The 27,515-nt window shown below is 40.8% G+C and overlaps 1 protein-coding gene and 1 long non-coding RNA gene across 2 annotated transcripts; one reads left to right on the plus strand and one right to left on the minus strand.

Moving 5' to 3' along the window:
* On the plus strand, positions 1 to 21,869 carry LOC111874801 (uncharacterized MFS-type transporter C09D4.1-like). Its single transcript, XM_033755601.1, has 3 exons — positions 1 to 541; positions 19,341 to 19,444; positions 20,160 to 21,869. Exons 1-3 carry the CDS (start codon positions 479 to 481, stop codon positions 20,272 to 20,274), a joined length of 282 nt encoding a protein of 93 aa, XP_033611492.1. The 5' UTR covers positions 1 to 478; the 3' UTR covers positions 20,275 to 21,869.
* On the minus strand, positions 545 to 27,515 carry LOC111874800. The gene is made up of 5 exons (XR_002844613.2): positions 27,402 to 27,515; positions 18,435 to 18,478; positions 18,107 to 18,168; positions 3,521 to 3,551; positions 545 to 1,256 (listed from the first exon to the last, which is right to left on the minus strand). It is a non-coding gene; the product is annotated as an uncharacterized LOC111874800 (long non-coding RNA).

Consider the following 27,515-nt stretch of genomic DNA (forward strand, 5'->3'; position numbering starts at 1 on the left):
GTTAGAACTACAACAGAGTGATTGTTGTTTCCTATGCAACGGTCTATTCTAGCGTTTCCATGGAAGTGACTCTTCGGGATTCCAGACGCGTTACATTATGTCTTAGGCAAAAATATCTCCTTTCTCTACCTTAAAGTTCTTTGGATTCAGTAGAAGAAGATTTAAATTCGACGGGCGTTAGAAATCAGAGACAAAATCACAAGTCTGGTACCAGTGGCGAGTAATCGTAAAAAGGCCAAGGTTCATCATGGACCGTAGCTCGAGGAGGAGGAGAATAAGAAGATGATGATGATGTCACATACAACAACAAGAACAAAATAGTTTTCCTTTAGAAAAATTGTAACATAACACTACTACTACGTCAGGTTTCTAAAAATGGCCGCATCTTCAGTAAAACTCCCATAAAATAGTATGTCCTTCCTGTTTCGACGAACAAGGTTGAAAATTCCAGTCGAATGTGATTGCAGATATCAGGGATATGCAAACCACTGTCCGTGGGCTGGATGAGGGCCAGAAATTAATTCACTCAGATTTGCGACAGGTATTATCAATAACAGCAATTTATTATTTTGATTTTATATCTATACACAGAAAGAGCAGTGTAGTCACAAGAAATATAAACAACACTTACAGAGAGGTACTGGATATGGGTTCGATTCCTGGCATGGCAACATTTTAATTTTCTTCTCAGTGTCCAGGTGGTGATGCTGACCACTCACCTCTGTCTAATGCCGTATTCAAGAAAAGCTATAGCTCCTCTCCATCATATATCATCATGACTTAGTGCTTAATCAAATAAGCACAAGAAAACTTTATCTTACAGAAATGGACAGTACGCATGTTAACTGTGCCAAACAGCTTTATGTACAGTAGGTCCTGTTCGGATTCTTTTTAGTGCATGTGCTTTTTATGTGTGACGATAGATGGGGTTTGGACTGAATGGTGGATCTGTTGAACATTTATACAAATCACTCGAATCTACAAGTAATGTACATCTTAAGATGAGAATGTACTATACGTACTACATTATAGTACTTAAATATTCTACAAATGGTTCAACCAACCCCTAGTCAATTACAGTGAGTCTGAAGGCATGTAATACATTTACCATCCTACTATGCAGTAGGCTAATGCAGAAAAAACTAAAATGAATTGATATAATAATAATAAATTGAGATAATAATAATATATAATGGAAATAAATAATTTATATAAATTTATTTAATTCTTTTCTTTCTTACGGCTCCCGTCTTCACCTGTGAACAGAAACAAATACCTGTTAATATTTTCGAGTTATTTTTAAGATTTACAAGACAATTGTAATTATCATAACATCTCCCTATTACCATGAAGAATTGGCATGTTGATCGGAATGTACATGTGAGAATGTAATAATTTTCTAATTGAGGGAATATCCCGGCATTTGTTAAGAGACGAAGACTAACCTGAGTTAAGTCTTTGTGTATCGTCCATATCTAACAGGAGTTTGTCTGTTACTCAGTTAAGGCTTACGGAGTGTAATCCAAGGTTGATGGTTGCCTTACCTTCTTTTAACACAGATGTGGCATGTTTTGGGGCAGCCGCAGCTGGGCCACCTAGGCCCTCTCCAGTGGCATGTGCCACGGCAGGTGACGGGTTGGAGGGATTGATTATCAACTCCACATCTTTCTGGGGGGAAGTTTGCGCTGGTTCTCTCGGGTTGGGGAAATTGTTGGACTTCTCAGGGAATGTACGGTCTTTCCCTTGGGAATGCACTCCGAGGGAACTGTGCCCTTCGGCTTTGGGGGGGTCTATTGCTGGAATAATTGGGGGATTTAGTTGTTGAGGAAGCTGGAGTGGGGGTATTTGTTGGGTATGAGTGGGCAATGCCAGCCCCTTCACTTCCCAGTTTTCCGGCAGGGTCGCACTAGTGGTACCTTCTTGTATTAGGCCTAAGGAGGTAGAGGCCATTGGGGCTTTGTTTTGTTTTTCAGTGTCCATGTGCTATTTAGTCACCGAATTTGTGGCATCCTTTCTGAAAGGGGGTTGCTCACCTGGGAAGGGCCATTATCCTCATATGCATACCTGCCCATAATATACATATTCCTCCCTTAATGTAGGAATTTACATCTACAAAGGGTACGGGCCAGAATCACTGCAACCCCTATACCAAGACAGCCTAGACTCCTGTCGTTGAACAGGTCGGCACGTACTAAGAGTTTCACAAGACCCAGACCATGGGGCTGTGCATACCCATGTGTGGGTGTTGGGTGTTATCACTCGGTTTCCTTCCAACTTAGTAGCTAGGAACTGTGAAGGATTTAGAGTCTGAAGTGGAGACCTTCATTACTGGTCATTGATTTTGATGACCAATGGGGCTGTGCATAGCCTAGACTCCTGTCGTTGAACAGGTCGGCACGTACTAAGAGTTTCACAAGACCCAGACCATGGGGCTGTGCATACCCATGTGTGGGTGTTGGGTGTTATCACTCGGTTTCCTTCCAACTTAGTAGCTAGGAACTGTGAAGCATTTAGAGTCTGAAGTGGAGACCTTCATTACTGGTCATTGATTTTGATGACCAATGGGGCTGTGCATAGCCTAGACTCCTGTCGTTGAACAGGTCGGCACGTACTAAGAGTTTCACAAGACCCAGACCATGGGGCTGTGCATACCCATGTGTGGGTGTTGGGTGTTATCACTCGGTTTCCTTCCAACTTAGTAGCTAGGAACTGTGAAGCATTTAGAGTCTGAAGTGGAGACCTTCATTCCTGGTCATTGATTTTGATGACCAATGGGGCTGTGCATACCCATGTGTGGGCGTTGGGTGTTATCACTTGGTTTCCTTCGAACTTAGTAGCTAGGAACTGTGAAGCATTTAGAGTCTGAAGTGGAGACCTTCATTACTGGTCATTGATTTTGATGACCAACTGGATCACCAGCCCGTTGTGTTTTTGTGCCGCTTTGCGTGCCTGCCATGCATGGTCTGCATCATGCTAGGCAATAAGTTTCCTGTGTCGCCAGGCGGGTCTGAACCCTTTCGGGTCTCATATCCAACCCTGTGGGGGGGGCATAGCTCAAGCGGTTAGTCGCTGGCTTCCCACCGTGGCGGTCCGCGTTCGAGATCCCGTGTCTGGTCAAGTGGGATTTGTGGTGGACAAAGTGGCACCGGGGCAGGTTTTCTCTGAGTACTTCGGTTTCCTCTGCCAATCTTCATTCCAGCAATTGCTTCACAATCACCCTCACTTATCTCCTGGGGATGGCACAGTAGGCCAGAAGTGGCTGCAGTACAAGTCCCACCCCACTAGCAATAAAAAAAAGCCAGAAATAAATATTTCTAAACCATTATGAAACCCACAGCTATATTAAAGTAAGCTTACATTGAAAATAACAACGATAATGATGGCAGGAACAACAATAGAAATAGGCTAATAATAACTGTGTGAACTATAGGAGGATAGTATATAGATTTAGTGCATTTAAGTTGGACAACTTTGATACGAGTAAAAGTATACAATGTGATGATTCTGGATTTGTACATACCGAATGGTGACTTTCTTATTGGGAGATGTTCCTGTGAACAGAAATAAATGTCTTAATATTCTTGAGTTACTGAGAGATTTACAAGATAACTAATTATATATATAATCTGTTCGTCAATATAAAGAATTCGTATAGTTCGAATATACATCAGATGAAGTAATCTCTTCCTTATTGAGGGAATATCCCGGTATTTGCCTGGGGAAAACAACTTACTGAATAAAGTATTTGCGGTTTCTGTCCGTCCCTCTGGCATTCTGTCGAATTCGTGATTAAACAACAGTGAATTCTGTAAAGTCAAAATTGCCAAATATTGCCTCCTGTGTGCAAGCGAGCTTATCGTATCGCTACTCAGCATTTCGAGTGTCTGAGTAGAGAAGTATTTAAGTGAAACATAGTAAAGTCCGTGTAGGTAAACATTTGTCTCATACATTTTCTTATCCAAAATGGTCTAAAACAAGGAGATGCTTTCACTCATAATTTTCGGCTAAGAGGCAGGAAATGACAGATAAATAACAATCGAAAAACATATTATCGCCGACTCTGACGTGAATTAGGCCACTCTATGAAGGGACAGTTGACCAGGTGGTTCTCCAAAACTCTCTAACTAAAGTTCACTTCAGTTCTAATATCCTGAAATTTGAAACACCATTATGAAACGTTTCTGGCTTTCCCTCACTAGTCGTTGAAATTATAGGGTCGGTGTTTTAATTTTATTCTTCTGAAAACTCGAATTCTCCGTTATTTATTGGTCGGAAGAATTTTTATGTCATGGTGATTGGGGTCGCGGATCACAGTGGCCGCACGGTCTAAGGCATGAACTGTCTTAGCTCGCTCGAACTCTGGGATCGTGGGTTCGAATCGAACTCAAGGCATGGATGTTTGTATTCTTTATATAGGTACAGGACTTGCGACGGACTGATTTCCGTGCAAGGGTTCCTACTGACTGTGTAAAAAGGTCAAGAAACTGAAAAGCGGCGAAGACCTAAAAAAGAACTGCAGAGGCATAAATAGGTATTCAGGTAGGGTGGATGGGTCGTCGTGGTTTGGGGTCTGCTCAGATACTTCACCCCTTTCAAAGCTGAGTACACTTACCAGAAGTCACAAAGTTACTGTACTTGTTTTTCACCTTTCCTGAACCGGTGCGTCTCTCTTGGACAGTAATTCTCTGCTCTAAAAAAGGTACTTAGTTAACCGACGCAGCACACAGATTCAGGGGTCTAAGTCATCGTTTTGGAAAGAGCACAAATAGACTTAGGAAACAGTTCGGACATTAGTGACTGTGGGACAGGAGCTATCACTGAAAACGAAATAGTCTCATGTACAGATGTGCAAGCTCAGCTCAATAGTCGTGAAGTTTTTGTAGCCTATTTCTCTGTATCTTTTCATAAAGTAAAAGGATGCCTATGAGAGAAGTTTCTATACCAGTATATCCAACAATAACATAAACATATACAGGCATGTGACACTTCGCCTGAACGCTGGAATATTGCAGTGCATGGTCGTCAGTTGTTGTTCTCTCTAAGTAACTTGTGGTCCGAAAGCACCGTATCCAAGCTCCTGTGTTGTGAGCCTGCTTTCAGTATGTGTTTATATGAACTATCCTCATCGTTGCTATGCAACGGATTGATAAACACGTTTCCGCGACTATGAATACACACCTAACAATGCAAGAGTTTATGGACGCATTGTTTTCTATCAAAAGAAATTAGGGGATCAGTTCTTCCCAGAATTTGTTCTTAGTATACATTTCCTCCCTTTTGCTCCTTAACTTAATAACTTAAATTCACATCATGTGTGCACAGTTGACTTGTACGATGTGTGCACTCAATTTTCCAGATGTCCACTACCTCCCCTTGTATGGGTATCTGCCCGAGAGCTTTGCATACGTCGTGTTGTCAGCCGTGGCGTTCGTAGGCGACTCCACAACACTTGCATTATCGCAAACTACATACTGTCCAAAGTTAGGGTAAGAGGTGAATGATGAATTGGAGAGGATTCGGAAGGAGACGGCAGTATCTGAGGTAATATTCCGGCATATACATTGAGGGTCCGAAGAATATGAGTTGAAGTGATGGCGTCACAACTGGGACTTGAACCCATAACTTCCGAGAATATGAGTTTCGAACTCAAGTCTCTTCGGTTACGAAGATATAGTGCTTCCAACTTGTACTGGAACATGCCCGGTTCGAATCTTGGCCAGGGCACTGACTATCCTGACCAAGGAATTCGTAGCTTTCCTCCAACTGTCCAACAAATGACGGAACGGACAAAATAGTCAACAGCAGCGTCCTTTCCCTTGTTGACAAATTCACGATTCACCAATCGTGGTACAATGTGGCTCTATATAGTCTTTGAGTTGCTTACAGATGCGATAAGAAAACGCAAAGAAGCAATTTTTTTGTATATCTCCATTTGTACAATCAGTCCATTAAGGACACTTTAAGTACATCTTATGAAATACTTAATCTAAGGCTTAAATACTAAGACAGGACATGTTGGGGAAACAGTAGCGGAGGGCAGGTTCTGTGCCTCAAAGTGAGGGTAATTTACGCGGATTTAGTTTCGTTGGTCTTAATTCTCCATTGTTGTACATTCTTCGAATTGGTCTAGGTGTGTTTGCAGTATGCGGGATGCTTCAGTAGGATTTTCATGAGACGCTAGTATTGTTTTGTCGTCGGCATAGGTGGCAAGCATTGTTTGTCCGGATTCTGCCAAGTCAGCCGTATATATGGAGTATAGCATAGGCCCAAGGATACTTCCCTGTGGAACTCCAGATAAGACAGGGTATAATTCGGTATAAACTTTGTCGTATTTAACTATAAAAGTGCTGTCGGTAAGCTAAGACTTTAATAGAGAATACATTGGATGTGGAAGAGTGCACCTAAGTTTGTGTAATAAACCTATGTGCCAGACTTTATCGAAGGCTTGGCTTATATCAACACATAGAGCTGACCAGTAGTGCCTGTTTTCAAAATCACTATGAATTTGGTTTACTAATCGATGTATTTTTTCGATCGTTCCATGACCTTTTCTCAAGCCAAATTGATGTGTAGGTATGAGCTGATGATCGTCGGTTTCAGGTAGTAATCGTTTGAGCAGTATTTTTTCTACAACTTTGGAGAGAATCGGTACGAGACTGATGGGTCTATATGATGCAATATCGTTTGGATTTTTTCCTGCTTTCAAAATCAAGATTATTTGCGTGACTTTCCATTGACAGGGGAAGTATTCGAGTTGTAAAGTTGCATTGAAGATGTATGTTAGTACTCTGAATCCTTTGTGGGACAATTCTTTTAGTATTATGCCGGTGATGAGGTCATATGCCCGTGCCTTTTTTGAACTAATGCCATGGAGTATTATAGTTTTTGCCTCTCTTTGAGTGGTTTTATTTATTGGGAAGGCCATCTGAAGCAGAGTCTCAGGCTGTTTGTTAATTTCCTCTTCAGCTGCTGGTAGTTGGGATGGATTAGGTTGGAAAACTGTGCGTAGTTGTTTGGCAAAAGTCGTAGCCTTTTGCAGGTCAGTTCTAGCCCAGGTGTTGTCTCGTTTCCTTATTGGTGATATATGTAGTTTAGGTTGTTTTATTTTACGGGTGTCCTTCCACAAAGAGTAATTCGTGGCTTTGGTTGGTGTTAGTCCTCTGAGGTATTCTTGTATTGAGTCATTTTTTTAATTTTTAACTTTTTAAGTTCTTTTGCAAGTCTGTTGTGTCTTATCAGCTGGACTCCTTGTTAGTTGCCATCTTTTTCTAGCTTTCCTTTTTTCGTGGAGTTTTTCTTTCAATTCATCATCATCATCAGTAATCTGTCAAGACGACAGGTCCACAGTCTCTTCCAAAACAATTCCTCCACCTGATGCGATCTAGAGCTTTCTCCTTCAAATGACAGTATCCTCTTCTGTCCCCAAGGTCATCCAGCATCTTCTTACGTCTTCTTCCTCGTCTTCTTGTCACTTCTATCCGCCCATCTATCTTTCCTTCGATAGCTTCTTTTAGAAGGCAGTTTCTTAGTAAAACATGACCAATCCAATTAGCCTTCCGTTTTCTTGTTTCATGTAGGATATTCCTCTGCTCACTGACTCTAATTAACACTTCTTCATTTCTCACATAATCGGTCCAACTGATCTTCTCCATTCTTCTCCAACACCACATTTCGAAACTTTCCAGATGTTTCTGATCTACTGCCCTAAGTGTCCATGTTTCAGCCCCATACAGAGCTATGCTCCAAATGTAGCATTTCACTAGTTTCTTCCTCAAATTTAAGTCCAATTTGCTGGTAAAAAGATTCTTCTTCTTGCTAAATGCAGCTTTTGCCATGGCAATCCTGGATTTAATTTCACAAGTACACCTTCCATCATCTGTTAACAAGCTACCCAAATATTTAAAACATTTCACATTCTCCACTTGTTTTTGGTCTATCTTTATTGTGACTGGGGTTGGTTGTCTCGAAATTTTCATTACTTTTGTTTTCTCCACATTCATTTCCATGCCATAGCACCTTCCAATTTCAATTAGTCTATCAATCATGCCCTGTAGCACAGTTTCTTCCTTAGCCATTAACACAAGGTCATCTGCATATTTCACAGTTTGAATAATTTGCCCTCCTACTTTGAAGTCACCGAGCCCATCCAGAGCTTCCTTGGTAAGGCATTCGCTGTACAAGTTGAACAGAATTGGTGATAAACAGCATCCTTGTCGAACTCCTCTTCCAATCTGCACACTTCCTGTCTCCCCCCTGTCCAGTCGTACTCTAACTTTCTGATCCATGTACAATTTGCTAATCAATCTTCTTTCATGCCAATCGATACCTGTTTCTTTCAGGATCTGCATTAATTTGGTCCAGTTTACCCGGTCAAATGCCTTCTGCCAGTCTATGAAGCAAACACACAGTTCTTCATCTATCTCCAAAGTTCGTTCCGCTATAATTCTCATCATCCCAATTGCATCCCTGGTTCCTTTTCCTCTTCTAAATCCAAACTGATCTTCTCCAAGTACATCCTCTATTTTCCTTTCAATTCTTCTTTTAAGTATCTTTGCTATTATCTTTGCTGTATGTGCAATAAGGCTTATTGTGCGATGGTCGCTGCATTTTGTAGCTTTTGTCTTTTTCTTTAAGGTAATCATTGTAACTTCTGTAAAGTCCTTGGGCCACTCTCCACTTTCACATATGGTGTTCATTAGTTTTGTCAGTGTTTTCAAACCATCTTCTCCCAGTAACTTGAGCACATCTCCAGGTACATCATCTCCTGTAGCCTTTCCCTTCCTCATTTCCTTGATAGCTTTTTCCACCTCACTTTGTAAAATATATGGTCCTTTCTCTTCTGTATCTACTTGTTCTTCCGGTTCAACTTCTAAGGTTTCTGGCCGATTAGGTTGATCATATAGTTCTGTAATATAATTTTCCCAAATTTTCAGCACTTGCCTCTGATCTACTATTCTTTTCCCCTGGGAATCTTCGATGCCAACATTTTGAATCCCATGATTCTCTTTCCATCCTAGTTATTTTGTCTTCTTGTACATAAAATCATAACGTCCTGTTCTTTGAAATTCCATAATCTCATTACATATCTTCTCAAGATATTCCTCTTTGGCCCTGTCCATGGCTCTTTTCAATTCATTCCTCCTGCCTTCTTCATTGTTGACATTCTTCCATTTCCTTCACTCCTCCATTTTACTCATCATCCTGTGTAACCCATGTGTTTCTTGCTATCTTCTCAACTTTACCAACCAAATCACTGGTAGTATCTAACATGCATTCTTTTATATTGTTCCACTGCGCTTCAGCATTTCCGCTTTCACCTTCAATTGCATCAAGTTTCTCTTCTAGGGTCTCTTGCACGCTTTGTCTTTGAGCATATAACTTCTCCAAATCCCATCTGGGTCTGCGCTTTTGAAATCCTATAATTTTCTTCAACCTGGTTCGGAACTTGGCAACCAGTAAGTTGTGGTCAGAGTCAATATCTGCCCCAGGAAGTGTCTTCACATCCTTCACACTGTTTCTGAATCGATGTTTCGCAAGGATGTAGTCCAACTGATGCCTCCTCCAATCCCCAGGTGCCTTCCATGTTTAAATTCTTCTCTTTGGCTTCTTGAACCAAGTGTTGGTAACAATCAGTCCATTTTGTTCACAAAAGTCAATAAGCATTTGACCTCTGTGATTCCGTCTTCCTTATATGGGGAATTTTTCTATGATGTGTGTGTTATCTCTATCTGCTGTTGCTTGCCTCGCTGCTTCTTGTATGGCTTTAGTTACAGTTTCCATTGCTTCTTCTATATCTAGGTTGGTTTTTACTGGCATTTCTAGAGTGATGAGCTCATCTAGTTTTTCTCTAAATGTATTCCAGTTCGTCTTGCTGCTAGTGAGCGATTGTTTCTATGGTTTTCCTCTTACGGAGGTTAGGATGGTCACTAGTATTGGCGTATGGTCCAAGGTAAGCTCCAGACATGATTCAGCGAGGATATTTTTTCAGTTTATTCCATTTCCGATGCAGAAGTCAGTTAGGTCTGGTATTTCCTTAGGATCAGACGGCCAGTACGTAGGTTGCCTTGTTGTTATACAAATGAAGTTATTGTTTCTAATAGATTTTTGTAGTTCCCTGACTTTGGTTCTTGTAATTCTTGAACCCGAAATTGTATTCTTGGCATTAAAGTCTCCGCCTAATAGGAATCGATGACCTAATCTCTTCAAGAATTTGGCGCAGTCAACGCATTTGTTATTTCTGGCCGGGCAATGTATAGCTGCCCTTGTCAATTCTCCTGTGCTGTCTTCTGAGGTGACACTGGTGGCTTGTATATGGTTGAGATTGTATTTAGCTTGTTCACAATGTTTGATTGTTTGCTTTATAATTATTGCCGTGCGTCTGTGAGCTGTGTTGTCGGGGTGAGTTGTGCTATATACATTGTATTTTGGTATCTTTATTTAGCTTCTGTCAGTGAAGTGAGTTTCTGAGATTAGGAGCATGTCTAAGTCGAAGTTTTGTATGAATGTCTGTATTTCTTGAGCACGTTGGCACAAACCGTTGGCATTCCATTCTACGATTTTTAGTAGAGGAGCCGTTATTTTGTTTTATTAATGAGCGTCGACATAAGATTTATGAGGGTACCCATCTGATCCATTAGCGTCTTCATCATTTGACGGAGTTCACCTAGGTCATTAGAAGGTTGTACCATGACAATGGAGATGGTTCGACTTTCTTGAGTTGGGGTGGTGTTCGGTAGTCGCTGTGTTGCTTGGGAATATGTTATTCCTGTCTGAAGTGGTCTGATTTGTATTTTTCGTTCTTGTAATGTTGGGTAGATTTTTTGTTGCAATTGTTTGTGTACTAAGCAGCCTGTGTAGTTGGCTGGGTGGTGATCACTGTGGTTTACGCATTTGACATTGGAATCTTTTGGTTTTCTTGGGCATTCTTCTGTTAGAAGTTCTGCTGCACATTTGACACATCTGGGGTTGTGTTGGCAAAAGTTTCTCGTGTGCCCAAATCTTAGACAACGTTTGCACTGGCGAATTTCTCGTTTGACGTGGGGGAGCTTTGAATTGTACTTTTGGGTTTAAGAGTAAATCTAATTTCTATATTTCTTTATTTTCGTTTGGTTTTAAGTCTGTGAAATACAACGGTAATTGTATTTTTGTGTCGCGTTGTTTGATGTTCCAGATGTTTGTTACTTCATGCCCATTTTCTTGGAGACTTAGCTTTATTTCATTTAAGTCAGTTGTAGGGTGGATATTTTTAAGGACTACTTGGAATCCTCTTTTCATTTCTGGGCTTATAGGTATGAAATTCTGTTTGCTTTTCTGTTAGTGCTTTTAATATTGTTGTGTATGTGGAACTTTCCAGGGGTTGCACTTTCACTTGACTGTTGTATAATGTTTTCAGTATATACTTGTGCTGGGCAATAGCATTTAGCAACTCAGCCAGTGGTTTTATGTTTTTAAGGGCTGATAGATATATGGGTGGGGGCTTTGGTTCGGTATTTGAAGATTCTCCTTCCATAGTTTCTTCGTCTGTGAGAGCACTAAATCTGTTCTTTACTGTTACTGTATCTCCTAACCAATATTCTTGCTTCTTTGATGAATCAGCTTCTTCGGGGTTCCTACTCCTTTTTCTGCTGTGTGCAATTTGCTGCCACTGATTGTTTGGATTTGAGTTTGGTATGTATGTTGGGGTTTGTTGAGTTAATGGATTTATTACAGGAGCTTGCATATTATTGTGTGGCTGGCTGCTGAGTACTATCGAGTTTTATGAGTATGCTTGCAGAGGCACTGGTTGTGAAAATGCAGAGTTCATCGGCATTTGACTATGAGGCAGCGGTGGGATATTGGTATCTGGCTGGGCTGCTATATCTTCTTTTTCTTCTATGGCGCAACAGCCCGATGTCAGGCCTTGGCCTCCCTTATCAAGCCCCTCCATTCCTCTCTATCCTGTGCTGCTCTCTTCCAGTTCCTTACACCCAAACTTCTTTGCATCTTCTTCCACCGCATCAATCCATCTAGTTCTTGGTTTTCCAGCACGTCTCCTACCACCTATTGTACTGTATAATATTTTCTTTGGGATACGTTCCTTCTCCATTCTCTGTACATGCCCAGCCCATTGCAATCTTTTTAGCTATATTGTCACAGAGATCTATGGCTCCTTATATAATTTATATAATTCTTTGTTATATCTTATTCTCCATATCCCATTCTCGTTTATTGGTCCATAAATCCGTCTCAGGATTTTCCTCTCAAAAGAATTGATGACTCATTCCTCTTTCTTGTTTAGCGTCCAACCCTCACATCCATAATAAAGCACCGGTCTTATCATTGTTTTATATATTTTTGTTTTAATCGCTCGGTGTATATCCTTTGATCTAAAAACTGATAGTAACGAGACATATGCATTGTTCGCTAGTTTTATTCTTGTTATTTCATGATTTTCCTCTCCACTTTCCTGGAATTTCGATCCTAAATATATGAAGTCTTCAACTATTTCTGTCCCGTCCCCTTCCGTGTTAATTTCTCCAGTTTGCCTTGGAGTCCTTCTAGATTGTATCAGCATTTTAGTTCTATTTACATTCACCTCTAAGCCAGTTGTTTTGGCTGTGGTTTTTATTTCTTTATATGTCTCCTTCATTGCTCTTAGGGATCTCGATACTATAATAATATCATCTGCATACGCCATTATTTGCGTTTGTTTATACGCTATTGTCTTCCTTGTGTCTACATTACATTTCCTCACTATATATTCCAATACCAAGTTAAATAGTGATGGTGCCAAACTATCTCCCTGTTTTAATCCTTGATTTGTCTTAAAGCATTCTGTTAACTGGTTCTGGATTTTAACTTGATTGATTGTTTCTGTCATGGTTAAATTAATTCTACTTAGTTTTGCTGAAATACCAGAAGTGGACATAATCATCCTTAATTTCTTCCTTATTATGGTATCATATGCTTGTTTAAAATCTATGAAGCTTAGGTAAATATCCGTATTAAATTGGGAAGGTCCACGAAAACCAGGCAGGACATCACCTTCTAGCCTATGCTGATTATGTGATTATGCTGGGTCATAACATAGATATATCACAGAGAAACAAAGAAGCTTTAACTGAATCTACTAAGGAGATTGCTTAGAAGTAAAGGCAGAGAAAACTAAGTATATGTTGCTGTGTTGTCACCAAAATGCAGGGAAAAATCATGACATAAAATTAGGTAACATGTTTTGAAAATGTGGCACAGTTCACATATTTGGGAAGAATTGTAACAAATCATAACCTGATTCAAGAGCACGTTAAGAGGAGATTGAACTCGGGTAATGCTTGCTACCATTCAGTTCAGAACCTTTTGTCTTCCCGTCTGCCATCTAAAAGCATAAAATTTAGGATATACAAAAATATAATTTTGCCTGTGCTTATGTGACTGTGTGAAACTTGGTCTCTGTCATAAGGGAGGAACAGAGGCTGAGGGTGTTGAGGATAATATTTGGACCAAAGAGAGATGAAGTGACAGGAGGTTGGAGAGAACTGCATAATGGGGAGCTTCATAACTTGTCATCTTCTCCAAGTATAATTAGAACGATCAAATCAAGGAGGATGAGATGGGAAGGGCATGTAGCACGAATGGGGGAGAAGAGGAATGCTTATAGGATATTGGTGGGAAAGCCAGAAGTAATATTTGGAAAAGAACAGGTAGCAGGCCTGTAGGCTATTTGGGATGAATAACCTTAAGTTGGGAGCAATGTTACATGGCCACCAATTGCTAGCAATGAGATGCTAAACTAGTTACAGCGAAGGCAAGATTCTTGGTAAACAGTTCATTGCAATGTTACGCAACAATAGAGGAGGCCGTGTTTTCTGTAGATTCGATTGACGCGCCAGTAGACTGGTTGGATAGCGATCATGTGATGTCTTTCAACAAGGCCATGACAGCAACATTAAAACTAATTATCTACTCATAATCCGTTATTGCCTTCTCATCTCGATCACCGGCACACATCCATAGCAATTGATACAGCGTCTTTTGCGTGAGAATCCCACTAAGTGCATGTTTCTCTCAATTGCACTGACTTTGAGAGTTCACGTATGAACTATTTACACATTAAATTTTCCTTTACTTGATATAAATTAGTGCAAAACAAAGAACTGCCAATATCTAACATGATTAAGCTTTTAAACACAGCCGCATGAAATGTGAAGTCAATCGGGTTTTAATGTGAACAGACGTTTAGGTCTGTACTTAGCCATAAATAAATATTTCTAAACCATTCTGAAACCCACACCTACATTAAAGTAAGCTTATATTGAAAATAACGACGATAATAATGACAGGAACAACAATAGAAATACGCTAATAATAACTGCATCAACTATAGGAGGATAGTATATAGATTTAGTGCATTTAAGTTGGACAACTTTGATAAAATTATACAATGTGATGATTCTGGAACCGTGCATACCGAATGGTTAGTTCGTTTAAGGAAGATGTCCATTTTTTCCAGTGAACAGAAATAAATGTCTGTTAATATTTTTCAGTTACTGCAAGATTTACAAGATAACTGTAATTATATATATATATATATTGTAACGTGTTTCGTTACTGAAGACGCCGTAGAGATTGTTAATTGGTTTATTCAACAACCTGTATCACACACTCCCAATTACACAACTACACACACGTCCGGTTCTTCTTTCCGCGAACGCTGCTATACTCCAACTGTAGGCTGCTGCCTGGAGAACTCGTTACTCTCCACTGGCTAGATTGAGAAATGTCTTTGGCACTGATACCCTTTTACTCTCTCTGGGGACGGCTACAAGTTAACTCGACTACAACTGAACCTGCCGACGGCCACATTACAACTAACTCACGCTTACTGCTCAGTCGGCTTTTATTCCGTTCGCTGTTGCCTGTTGCCCGCGTCAACAGCGTCGTTGCGTGCCACGTAACAGTGTCTGCGTATAGGCTAGCAACGCTGTTACCTCACGCCGTCTTACTTCACCGTGCGGGGGGGGTTGACGGAGCTCTGACTCACCCGCCGCGTCACTGCTGGAAGGGGGGAGGATGCTTCTCTGTTGTGCAACATGTCACACTGCTCCCTCCTTAAGGCTGTTCGTCCCGAATAGCCTAACAGTGCATTCCCGTTCCTTTGCTTCGGAGGCTGTTCTTGCAGCATCTGTTCTCCGGCCGTTATAACCGCTCCCTTCTTAAGACCAACTCGTCTCGAGCGGTTTCCTTTCAGCTCGCCAGAAGATCCAGTTGTGTCCCATTCATCCATCACTTTCATTCTATGGCACATTCACTCTCTCTGGGGAGGCCTGTTCTTCTATTTTACCGGCTCCTCCTCTGTGCCCTGCGTCTTTTCGTTTTGGAGGGGGTCAACCCCTCCACAGTGTCCAGATTTTACTTCTCTGTAATGGGACAGGTGTGAAAATTCGCTTTGTGATTTCCAATCCCTTTGTCCTCCTGTGGGTCTTGTTAAATTCCCACTTGCTTCCAAGCCGTAGCTGGTCCTCGAAGTCTCGATTCTTTGTTTCCTTGGTGTCTTCCGGGCGCACCAGTTGTTTCCATCTGGGATTCCATTTTTTCTGGGTTCCTCTCGTAGGATGGTTTCTGGTCCAATTCTGCCGTTCCTGCTCGGCTGGCGGTCCTTTCCGCTGGCGTCCGAAGGTTCCCTGGGGAGTTTCCTTCTTGAAGTCATTTCTCCAATGTCGAGCCCCTGTCGCGCGACGGGATATCTTCCTACAGGTGGCAGCCAGCTTCATCAGGGGTCCACAGTTTTCCCGTGTCGAATTCTTTATATTTCGTCGATGTCGGTCCCTGCGCCTTATCTTCTTCGGTTCTCCGACCGGCATTACTTCAGCGTCTTGTACGAGTACTTCTAGTAGTTCTGCCGCCTCAGGTTTTCTGTTCGCTGAGGTCGGCTCTTCTTCTTCTGGACATGCCTCCATTTCTCGGCAGGCCATCTTCACTCCGACCGGTATTGCAATGGGGACCTCTTCTTGTTGTGCCGCCGTAGGTTTCATGTCAACTTGGCAGGCCACCGTCTCCTTTTGGGTAATCGGCATCAATTCATCTTCAGGTTCACTGAATGGTATCACTGCAACGTCGTCTACAGGGACCTCTTCTTCTTGTTCTGCCTCAGGTTTCATATCCACTGGGGCCGGCTTTTCTCCTTCTAGATGTGCCCCCATCTCTTGGCAGGCTATCGTCTTTACGTCTCTTTCGGGTTTAAATGCGTACACCATCTCCATGTGGCTGGTGCCCATTATTTCTCGCATGGCTTCCATCCTTTCCTGGATAGCTCTTGTTTCTGTTCGGGTGGCTTTCGTCCTTTCTTGGATAGCTCTTGTTTTCTGCTCTGGTGGCTTCCGTTTCTGCGACCAGCTCTTCTTGCATGGCGGCCATCTTTCCTCGCCAGGCTTCCAACCTGTCGTCAGCCCTTTTCTTGGCAGCTTCCCTCTGGGTCCTCAGTTCCTTCCACAGGAGTTCCAACATCTGCTGCATCTCCATTTTGTAGCAGTTAAATAGTCGAAGCAGTCCTAAGTTTAATTCTTCGAGGCGTGTTTAAGCTCGTAAGCCAATTCTGACACCAGTGTAGCGTGTTTTGAGTTCGAATCTTGTTGGTCACGTGTGTAAGTTCGGATCCCACTTCTGACACCAAATGTAACGTGTTTACGTTCGAATCCTGTCGGTCACGTGTGTAAGTCCGTATCCCACTTCTGACACCAGTGTAACGTGTTTCGTCACTGAAGACGCCGTTCGGATTGTTATTTGGTTTATTCAACAACCTACAAGTAACGGCTACAATTAATTATCACACAGTTGCGGGGTTTCACACTTTATAAACCTAATCGCAATAATCTGTTTACACTGTTTGCGGGGTTTCACGATTTATAACCCTATTCGCAAATCAATTCACTCTGTCTTAAGTAGTCTACATGTATTCACAGTACGGGAGCTATGTAAGTGTCCCTGTATCACACACTCTCAATTACACACATGTCCGGTTCTTTTTTCCGCGACTACTGCTATACTCCGTGTCACTCCTGATCACACAACATGATTCATTCACTGCTGACTTAAGAACTGTCTTTGGCGCTGATACACTGTTACTCTCTCCGGGGACGGCTACAAGTTAACTCGACTACAACTGAACTCGCCGACGGCCACATTACAACTAACTCACGCTTACTGCTCAGTCGGCTTTTATTCCGTTCGCTGTTGCCTGTTGCCCGCGTCAACAGCGTCGTTGTGTGCCACGTAACATTGTCTGCGTATAGCCTAGCAAAGCTGTTACCTCACGCAGTCTTGCGTCACCGCGCGTTGCGCGTTATTTCACCGTGCGGAGTGGGGGGTGATGGAGGCGCTGACTCACCCTCCGCGTCACTGCTGGAGGGGGGCTTCTCCGTTGCGCAATATGCCACACACACACACACACACACACACACACACATATATATATATATATATGGTGTCCCAAGAGGAATATGCCACACTGTGGGAGGATGTTCCTTATGTTAAAGTATGCTGATATAACCCAAAACACCTATGTCCAAACTTGAATGGTTACGGAGATAAGTGTGGTTTTCTCGCGGGTCCACTCACTGTACCTGTCAGCTGACATGTTTTATCGATGTTTGTCCTACAGTGTGGTGATGACGGCTCACACTAGCCGCATACACTCGCATACCAGAATGCGCAGGCAGCCGCGTTACGTTAGTGTTTGCCATTCATGTGTCATGTATAGTGCTTGGAACCCTAATGATATCTATGACATGGTGTTCGAGTTCTTTTGTAGTTCAATTTAATGGCTTCATGTCACTAACAAGTTAGTCTGTTACGCACATTATTAACATTACAGAAACCACACATTCCTTCCAGAATTAAGATGTATCAACAAGAGTGCAACACCTATCAAAGTTTCACAATTCTCTGGCAGTTATCTCCGTAACCGTTCAACTTTGGACATAGGTGTTTTTGGTTATATTGGCATACTTTAACATAAGGAACACCTTCCGAAGTCTGGCACGTGCCTCATGGGAAACCTGTATATAATTTGGCCCATTGCCTAGAGACAGTGATGCTAAATAAGTAAAGAATCAGTTGTCAAAGAACTTACCATGACGCAAAGAAAAAGAAAGCTGTAATTATTCCCGTTGCCAGGAAAAATACTCGGTCCAGCTGGAACACAAACCAGTACGAAAGATATATAAGAATTAAATCTAGCGGGAACTCATCTACTGATCAAGTGACTAAGTTTCTGAAAGATACCTTTCCAAATATATGGAAATTTATTATTTTCCAAATCCCTTCGAGGAAATTTGAATGAATCTCTCTCTCAGAAACATTTCAATACATCATTTAGCCAAAATTGTTATGGCTTTGTAGTGAGCTACTTAGAGACTAGCTAGAGATTATGCATAAATTATTGCTTTTCTGAAACCTACCTTTAATTCTCCATTCACAAATATGAAATCCCGTATTATCAAACCTGAAAAATAATAAATAAAACGACATGAGAACGCTACACATATGCACATTTACACTCCAAATATCTCTCTTGTTACAGTAATGCCAATTTATTCTCTTTAAAAGAGCAGGGCAAGCCCAGGTAATTTCACAGCATGGCAACCCCGTAAAACTCACAGAGTTATTTCACTGCCTGTTTAGATGAGTGCAGTCAATTGTAGGCAGCTGAAGAAATTCTCTGACATTTGTGGAAAATGAAGATCTGTTACCACTGAATGTGAGGTTCTGACAGCAGTGACTACTCATACGAATAACACCGTTTTATAAGGAGTAACACTGTGTGATTTGGAAAAAGCTGACGCTTCAGAGGAACACACCACCATTTCTGCAGCTTAAGAGCAAGAAAACCACAAGCAGTAGGCAGTTCTGCTTGCTGCCTTCTTTGTGATGATTCTTGTTTGGCTTAATCTTTGAACTCTGAAGAAGGAGGTGACATGTTCCTCTGAAATGTCAGGCTCTTTCAAAACTATACAGCTTTAAAACCTACAAGAACATATGCTTTACTTATTACGATGTATCAAAAGAGTCAGCCAACTGGTCCTGAGCCAGTTCAACATAGTCCACACATCAATTTCATAGGATCAGTTATCTTAGAATAAATTATGAATCAGAACAGGCCAGGGGGTCTAATGAGAGATGGTGGAATAAGAAATATAACTGATTTGGGGAGGCTTGATAAGCTGAGCATTTGATTTGCTCTAAAGCCAGTTAAAGAAATAAAATAAAATAATCAGACTGCCAGTTGAAAATATCCAAAGCACTATGCATTTGGGGATGAAGCAGGATTTTTCTTTTCCACTCAGTCATATTTGTAATTATTTCAGGGTGGAGAGGAGTTTGCAGGACAAGTTGGCTTAGTGTTTGTGATTGGAGGAATGGTGGGCTCTGTTATCTTTGGAATAATACTAGACAAGACACACAAGTTCAAGTAAGTCAGTCTTAGTTGATAAACACTAACTGCTGTGGGAAGAATTTTGTCACTTTCTCTGATTTCAAATAGCCAGTCTGGTATATTATAAATAAAGTTAACATAACATGAAATAATGCTGTAATCCCGTAAGAGAGTGATGGAAATCAGACATATCCCATATATGGTGGCAGAAAATTAATGTTTTTAAAATTTTGTTACTGAATCTTTAATTTTGTAATGTTTTAACTATGTGCAAAAATTCCAGCATTATCATTATTAAACACAACTTCTAACAGAGTGGCAATTCTTATAATGTTTGATAATGTTAGCTTGTATTGTAAACAGTTCACATCCTAGGGTTAGTAAAAACGGTAGACACTGTGGTACAGAATGTTTTATTCATAAACATGCTTCCAGACTCATTACAGAATACAAGAACATTACCATGCAGTCATTTCTAAATAACAATATTCCAATTATGTTGATTTACAGTTCACTGAATTATGTACTGATTTCATGTAACTGGGTCTATGGTCTGTCCCTCATGTATCTTTTGTTTTCACATTCAAGAGTTTATTTACTGAAATAACAAACTGCTGTGACAAAGATGAAACAGCATTTATGTGTCTGTAAGCTCCTCATATCAGTACTGATGAATTTCTTTAATTAAAACTTTTATGGTCCAAGGAATAAAACATATTTGTGACCTATGCTAAATTAATTTCTCCCACAGGGAAACTACAGTTGCTGTATATGGATTTTCAGCATTGGGCATGTTGGCTTTTACCTTCACTTTAGGACTTGGATCTAAAATTCTTGTTTACATAACATCATCTTTTGTTGGCTAAGATGATCAGCTTGAATACTTAACTGAAACTCAAGTTAGGATGCAGGTTAATATCAAATCATCTTAAAAGTATGAAAGCAACACTGAATTCATATGCATTGCAACTACTGATTCTTAATGGCGACTGCCAAAAATAGGTCATCTTTTTCATTTTACATTTGGATGGCTCATTTTTTTACTGCTTGTTGATAAGACTAATCACTTTTGGACTTCCACTGGAAAATATATGATAATGGTTTAATGTTTTCACTTAGATGTTTTTTGGGTGGATATATGCCTGTTTGATTCAAGCTGGGGTCTGAAATTACATATCCTGAACCAGAGGGCACTACTGCAGGAATAGTGATTCTTGGGACACAGATTCTGAGTGTGTTCCATGCCATGGCCTACAGCTGGATGGTTCATGTGACTGGTGACTTCTGGGCTAACACTGTCCTGACCATCACACTTCTTATCGGAACTGGATTGACTGCCATGAACCCTTCAGATTTACGCCGACAAAATGCACATAAGGCAAATATGCTGCATGACAAGTCACTGTAGTACAGAATGCAAATATGCTACATGTCTGTCCGATGACAGTAGCACACAAGGAAAAATGTGCTACCTGTCGGGCAGATAAATGTAAAAAAGAATAAAATTTGTTATATGTCTGATGGATCAGGGTACACAGGAACTAAGTATATTACATATCTGACATACTACTGTACCAAAGAAGCGATTCTGTTGTAGCAACGAACCAAATACACTGCGTGCTTGACACATCATATGTATAACATGTTTAACAGATCACTTAAAAGACACAAGCCAAATATGCTGCATGGTCAAAACATAACTGTAACACACAAGCCAAATGTTCTACAAGCCTGACAGATTCCTGTACACTTTGTTGTGTCTGGTACAAAAAATAAGGTTACAAATTGATGATACCATATCTACATGTGCCATATTTCATTTCCACAATTACAGAAAAGATTTCAGTTACATTTAATTTTGATGGTCTATACTGAAATGTGGGGACTGCAACTGTGCTCAGTCTAGAAACTGCTGGTGTAATGTGACAGTGAAAATGAACATTCAGGCATTTTTGTGTCTTGTTGATGTTATTGTAAAGCTATTGTATTTTTTGTTGAATACTTTCATTACTCATTCATTCATTTTTATTTTATCCCGCAGATCAATATACATTAATATAGGATATGTCCATGTATATTATTATCGAAATACATTAATGATTATGGTATAAACTTATTAGAAACATAGCTTATTCTACACATCTGCTCGTCAGTAGCCAATATTATAGAATTCTTCATTCAGATAATCTTCCATTGAATAATAGCATCTCTTAATAAGTAAATCATTCAATTCCTTTTTAAACTGGTTCTTGTTACCTATTTGTTTTTTGCTGTTGTTAGGCATTTTGTTGTAGCTACTGATGGTTTACTTCTATAAAGTTCTACATCATTTACTATGTATGACAGTCATTATTTCTTGTGTTATATGTATGTGCTTGTTTATTTACAGCACAGTTACACTTTTCTTTTGCATATAAGGTTCTTTCTTGAATGTATGGTGAGTATACTGTTAATATGTTCAGTTGTCTAAAGCTAAATCTACATGATTCCAGTTATTTTAACGCTGCTGGATACCTTACAGCCCCTTTTTTTGGGGGTAAATATTCGTCTAGCTGGTGCCTTCGCATTTGGTCCCCATGCATTGATTCCATATGCCAGAAGAGGTAAATCAAACAATAATACACTATTCTTCTTACATTCATGTTACGTACTCACATTTTAGACAGTCTATGGCTAGTTATACTACAGATTCTTTCAATATGTACTTCCCAGCCAAGGTTACTGTCAATTATCCCAAAGGAATTTAGTACTGTCCATGTTACCTTTTTCTCTATTCTTTATTAGGATCTTCAATTCACTTTCCTGCGTGCATTGTTTCGTCTGGAAGAGAATGTAGTGTGTTTTGGTTGGATGTATAGATAAATTACTTGTTTCAAAATATTGCTCTACTAAGCTCTAACCGCCCCCAGCACTGCATATGGCATATATAATATGTATCATTTCTGCCTGTTCATATGAAATAATTTGCCTCTGACAAGATTGTGATTACATTTGGTGGCTGCAACAAAAATATAACTGATGTAAGCAAAACATCCCTTGACAAAACCACAGTAATTTATTCAACTCTGATGAAATGTGACATACTTAATGCTTGCTGAAAGTTGTGACACAGATTGGACACCTAGTGAAATTGCTCTATTATTGTTGCCATTTCAAAATGTAGACACGCTAAGTCCATTGCAAGCTAATATCTGAAGTTGGAATGACATGGAGTAAACGACAAAATTAGAAGAGTGTTAAGAGCTATGCTTAAATTTCAGTTTATGAGACCTTAGCAAAACCAAAAGTATCACTCAGTTTTCATAGGATTCATTCCATGAAGCAGAATCTATGAAAAGTTTACAGGGGACCACAGCAAAAACAAAGGTGCATATTTTTTTATGGGCTGGTATGAAATATTACTGTCAAGACTGCTTCATATTCAGGCGGTTCCTGGTTCAGATTTCAGTTGGGAGACCAATTATCTTGCTTGAGAGCTTTCATGTTCCTTCACGGTCTTCCAAGGAGATCCTGGGAAGTACCAGAAATTATGTAAGATTTGAGGTTTTCACGGTGGTGACTATGAAGAAAGCCATCATCTGGGATGTGGTGCTGTGTAGAAATTGTGTTAACCAACGTTTCGGAGGAACGTATCGCGTCCATCTTCAGGGTGGAAGACAAGAAGAAAACCGCAAGCAAACCAGCAGAGTAGTGCAACAGACTGAGTCCAGTCGAGTAAACACAGCTGTATAAGAGAGAAGGATTATGGCTACATTGGGAAATAGTAGAGAGGAGGAGGGAAAGGGTCTGGTGGAATAGCCAGCAAGTAGGGGGCCAGAGCTGGTATAGAATACGTATTAGGGGGAGAGAAGGGAAGGTTAAAAGTAGGGCATTAACCCTGTAGCTCAGGGGCTGTGATGGACCTGAGTGGCCTATTGGATCTGCCGTATTTCTTAGGTTACTTGAGGGAACAGATGAGAGGCTTCCATGACTTGCTGAGACAAAACCCCACCTCTCTGTTCATACTGTCAGGATGGAGTTCAATCTCAATGGCCTCCCTAATGATGCGATCCATATAATGAGTCTTGTGACGAGGATGAAGGTATTCTGAAGCTGAATGCGGTGTCCCAAATCTTCAGTAAAACGATCCAGCTCTCCAGCGATGTCAAGTACCTTGGTCTAGTATTAGACAAGGGACTGACATGGAAAAAGCAGCTGGACAAGGTCATTAATAAAGCCTATAAGGCTCTTCAGACATTCAGAAACATGTCTCAGGTGTTTATAGCCTTAGTGTTTTGTGACATCGGTTGTCCAATGTTTGAGGTTAGCTCTTTCTAAGGGACCCAATAGAGCAGGTGTCTTCCCTCACCTAAGGACGGAAACGGATCCAGTTTCCGAAATGTTGTGTTTTTTACTTAGTTATTTAGAATCTGGATGATGGACAAAGACCGAAAACCCAGTACCTCTCTATGCAGAAGCATGTTTGGTAAAGCTTGGGGACTGCAGCCACATGTTTTGCATTGGATATACGCTGCGGCTGTAAGACCCATAATTACATACGGCACCAGAGTATGGTGGCCCAGAGTTAAACTCAAGACAAGAAAGGCAGAACTCAGCAAATTGCAGAGGTTGGCTTCCTTGGGTATCACAGGAGCAATTCGAACATCTCCAACAGCTGCACTGGAGACACTCCTTGGACTCCCCCCACTGCATCTACAGTTGGAGGCAGAGGCCAGGGCAGAAATTTATCGTCTGCAGTTCAGTGGACGATGGAAACCTAGATCCGATGGTTTTGGCCATGCAGACAAGACTCAGGACATCAAAAAAGAACCCATATTACAAATGGGGTCTGACAAAATGATATTGAGTCATGTATGTGAAAAAACCTTTCACAGTCAGGTTTCCTGACAGGAGTGAATGGGAAAACGGGTTTCAGCCTGACAGATAAAGGGGACTGATCTGGTATACAGATGGTTCCAAGATAAATAAGGGCACTGGAGCTGGTGTGTACTGCTATGGCATGAGGCAGAAACTCAGTTTCAGCCTTGGGCAGTACACGACAGTATTCCAGGCAGAAGTATATGCCATTAAGGCATGTATTGTGGAGAATCTAGACAGGAACTACAGAAATAGGAACATCTACATTCTGTCTGACAGCCAGGCTGCACTTAAAGCGCTTGACAAACACCAGATCAACTCAAAATTGGTCTGGGATTGCCACCAAACTCTCATGGAACTGCCCAAACATAACAGGGTACAACTGATATGGGTGCCGGGGCATGAGGGTATTGCTGGAAACGAAATAGCAGACCAATTAGCTAAGATTGGAGCTGAACATCCATTCACAGGACCTGAACCAGCCTGTGGCATCTCTATAGGAGTTGCCAGAAAGGTACTCAGGGCCTCGACATATATGAATCACAAGAAATACTGGGGATCCTTAACTGGACTCAGGCAAGCAAAGGGACTTATTAAACGTGTGAAGGAACAGTTGAAGTTAAACAGGAACCAGCTATGATGGGTGGTAAGACTACTTAAGGGCACTGTCACCTCAAAGGACGCCTCTTCAAATAGGGACTAAGTTATAGTCAGACTTGTGAGAGGTGTCAAGAAGAAAATGAAACAGCCACACATATCCTGTGTGAATGTGAGGTCTTAGCTTAATTAAGATTGTCACTTGGGTCAATACTTTATGGAACCAAGTGACTATTTTGACATCCCCATGTACAAAATCCTGTGCTCTATTTGAAGCGCGGAATTGCTGAGGGGTAATCAAAAGGGGAAGCACAATATATTACAGTAGGTCTTGGTGCAAGGGCCCAGAGGGCCAACCCTTGTAATTTATTCATTCATACATACATTACATTACATTCCATTCCATTCCATTCCGTAGATCCAAAGTAAGTCAGAATGACTGTAGGATGTGGAACAAGTCATACAAATGCAAAAGCCATAAATACAGTACAACTAAGAGACGCGCACGCACTGTGATTTTAGTCCGCAAGTGAACTATACCGACCAAGAGACCGCCACTTGTGGGCGAAGTTTAGTGCCAACTTTTGCGGACAAGGGATGTCGCATGGGGAGAGCAACGAATCCCCGCGGCCATGAATTTCGGTTTTATAGACCGGAGCCGCTATTTCCTTGAAATAGCTCCTCAATTGTCATGAGGCTGAGTGGACCCCGTTCCAGACCCACTACTTCTCCAAAAAATCTGGTAGCGCCAGGAATCGAACACAGACCTCTAGATCTGTAGCCAGGAACTCTGACCACTAGACCACAGAGGAGGTCCGAGACACACACACACACATATATATATATATATAAGTCAGTACTGTCAATTTATGCTATGTACATAACCTTTTAAAAGGAAGAGTCATTTTTAGACAGTAGGAATTCATCAACAGAGTAGAATGAGTGTATTTAACATCGTTTTGATTTGCTCATATATTCTTGTATATGTCACTGAGAATGTCAGTATTTTAAGAACATGATGGGGACAACCGTCTGTAACATCACCATATATATCTTGTGAAATTATCAAAATGTACGGTATCAAGTTAAACTATATGATTATATAGTTAGTTATTGGAGAGGGTGGGTTTCCCCATGCATTTAGACCAGTATTGGTCTATTGTGCTTCCCTCTTACGATATTCTACCAGTCTGTATACCCTACCGATATTGGTGCATACCATCAGTTCCGACCGAGGCAGCGAGCTCGGCCTCTACTGACTTAGCGGTATCTATAGTGCTCCCCCCATCTATCAGAGGCGTTAGAGGCTACTGTTGGGCGGGAAGCGGAAACGTTTCCTGGTCACTCCAACGTTACAAAAGAAATTCTCCTAACCATCACACGTGGTTCGTATTACGTTTCAGGGTGTCAGCTCGGAAAACGTCTCCAGGAAACTAATAGTTCCCCATTGCTGTCAAACAGCCGACTTCGCAGTAACCACTTAACTCCCGAAGATGAGTGTATTACAAATGTATAACACTGCAATACGATATTATGACTTCTCACCTCATTCGTGATAAACGTAACATAGATTTAAATTTTGAGCAAGTAAAAATAAAAAGGTGAACGGAGAAGTTCACGGAGGTAGGCCCAGGCCCACTGGGGCTGTAGAGCCAAGGGGAAAAAAATAAAAAGGAACAAACAAATATTAATTAATGACTTCCATCTAATATTAAGATAGCACGAAAGATCAGCGTCAGACTCTCCGAAGAATAATTTGGCCTGAATTGGCCATATTGCATATCGTGACCGTAGCCGATCACAACCACTGTACGCTGAAGACATCTTACAGAGAATCAAGGAGCTAAATTGTAAACAAATTGAACCATAACTATAGTTAACATTCAATTAATAAACTTGACTTAAATTTGTCACATCACCTTAGGTCGGATAGCCCTCCATGTAATACCTCTGGATGGCTACCTCACCTACAGTAACACTCAGCATCTCTAGATAGTGCTATTCAAACAGATCCTTAGATAATATAGCAACATCTCCTGCTGAGTCAGTTGCATGGCCTAGAATTAATTTGTCTTATCTGTTACATACATAATTAATTATTACACAAATAATTTCTTCCAATAAATAAGCACATACAGGAACCAATAAATCAGTAACTCACGAGAATGAATACACGATATGCAGCTCCTTCGTGTAGTAGTACTTAAATATTTTTAAATCTCTTTCGAATGATACAGCAGTTCCTTAAGTCATTAATCAGTTACTTATCGCTGACACTTTTCGTTTCTTCTACATATGTCATGGCCACTTCACATTTAAAGTGACCAAAGTTTCCTAAAAAATAAAAGTCACTCACATTCTGACTATATAAGTACATCATTTGAATCCTTGAAAAATTATTATCGTCCCTTTTGACATCCACATACCACATAACTCTCTCTCTGTTGCAATTTAATATTCCAGACTCTTTATAACTGTAAACAGTATCACAACATCACGGATTAAATTTCCTTTTTCTTCTAATTCTACATGTACTTACTTCATTCTTTTACCTTAATATAATTAAAGAACGGTACAAGTGAATCATTCAGGCAGTTGCCGCACAAGTAACAGCTGACGTGTCGCAAAGGCTTGTTCCACCCATGTAGTTTGA

This window comes from Cryptotermes secundus, unplaced genomic scaffold (assembly GCF_002891405.2).
Source record: "Cryptotermes secundus unplaced genomic scaffold, Csec_1.0 scaffold3415, whole genome shotgun sequence".
Classification (NCBI taxonomy): domain Eukaryota; kingdom Metazoa; phylum Arthropoda; class Insecta; order Blattodea; family Kalotermitidae; genus Cryptotermes; species Cryptotermes secundus.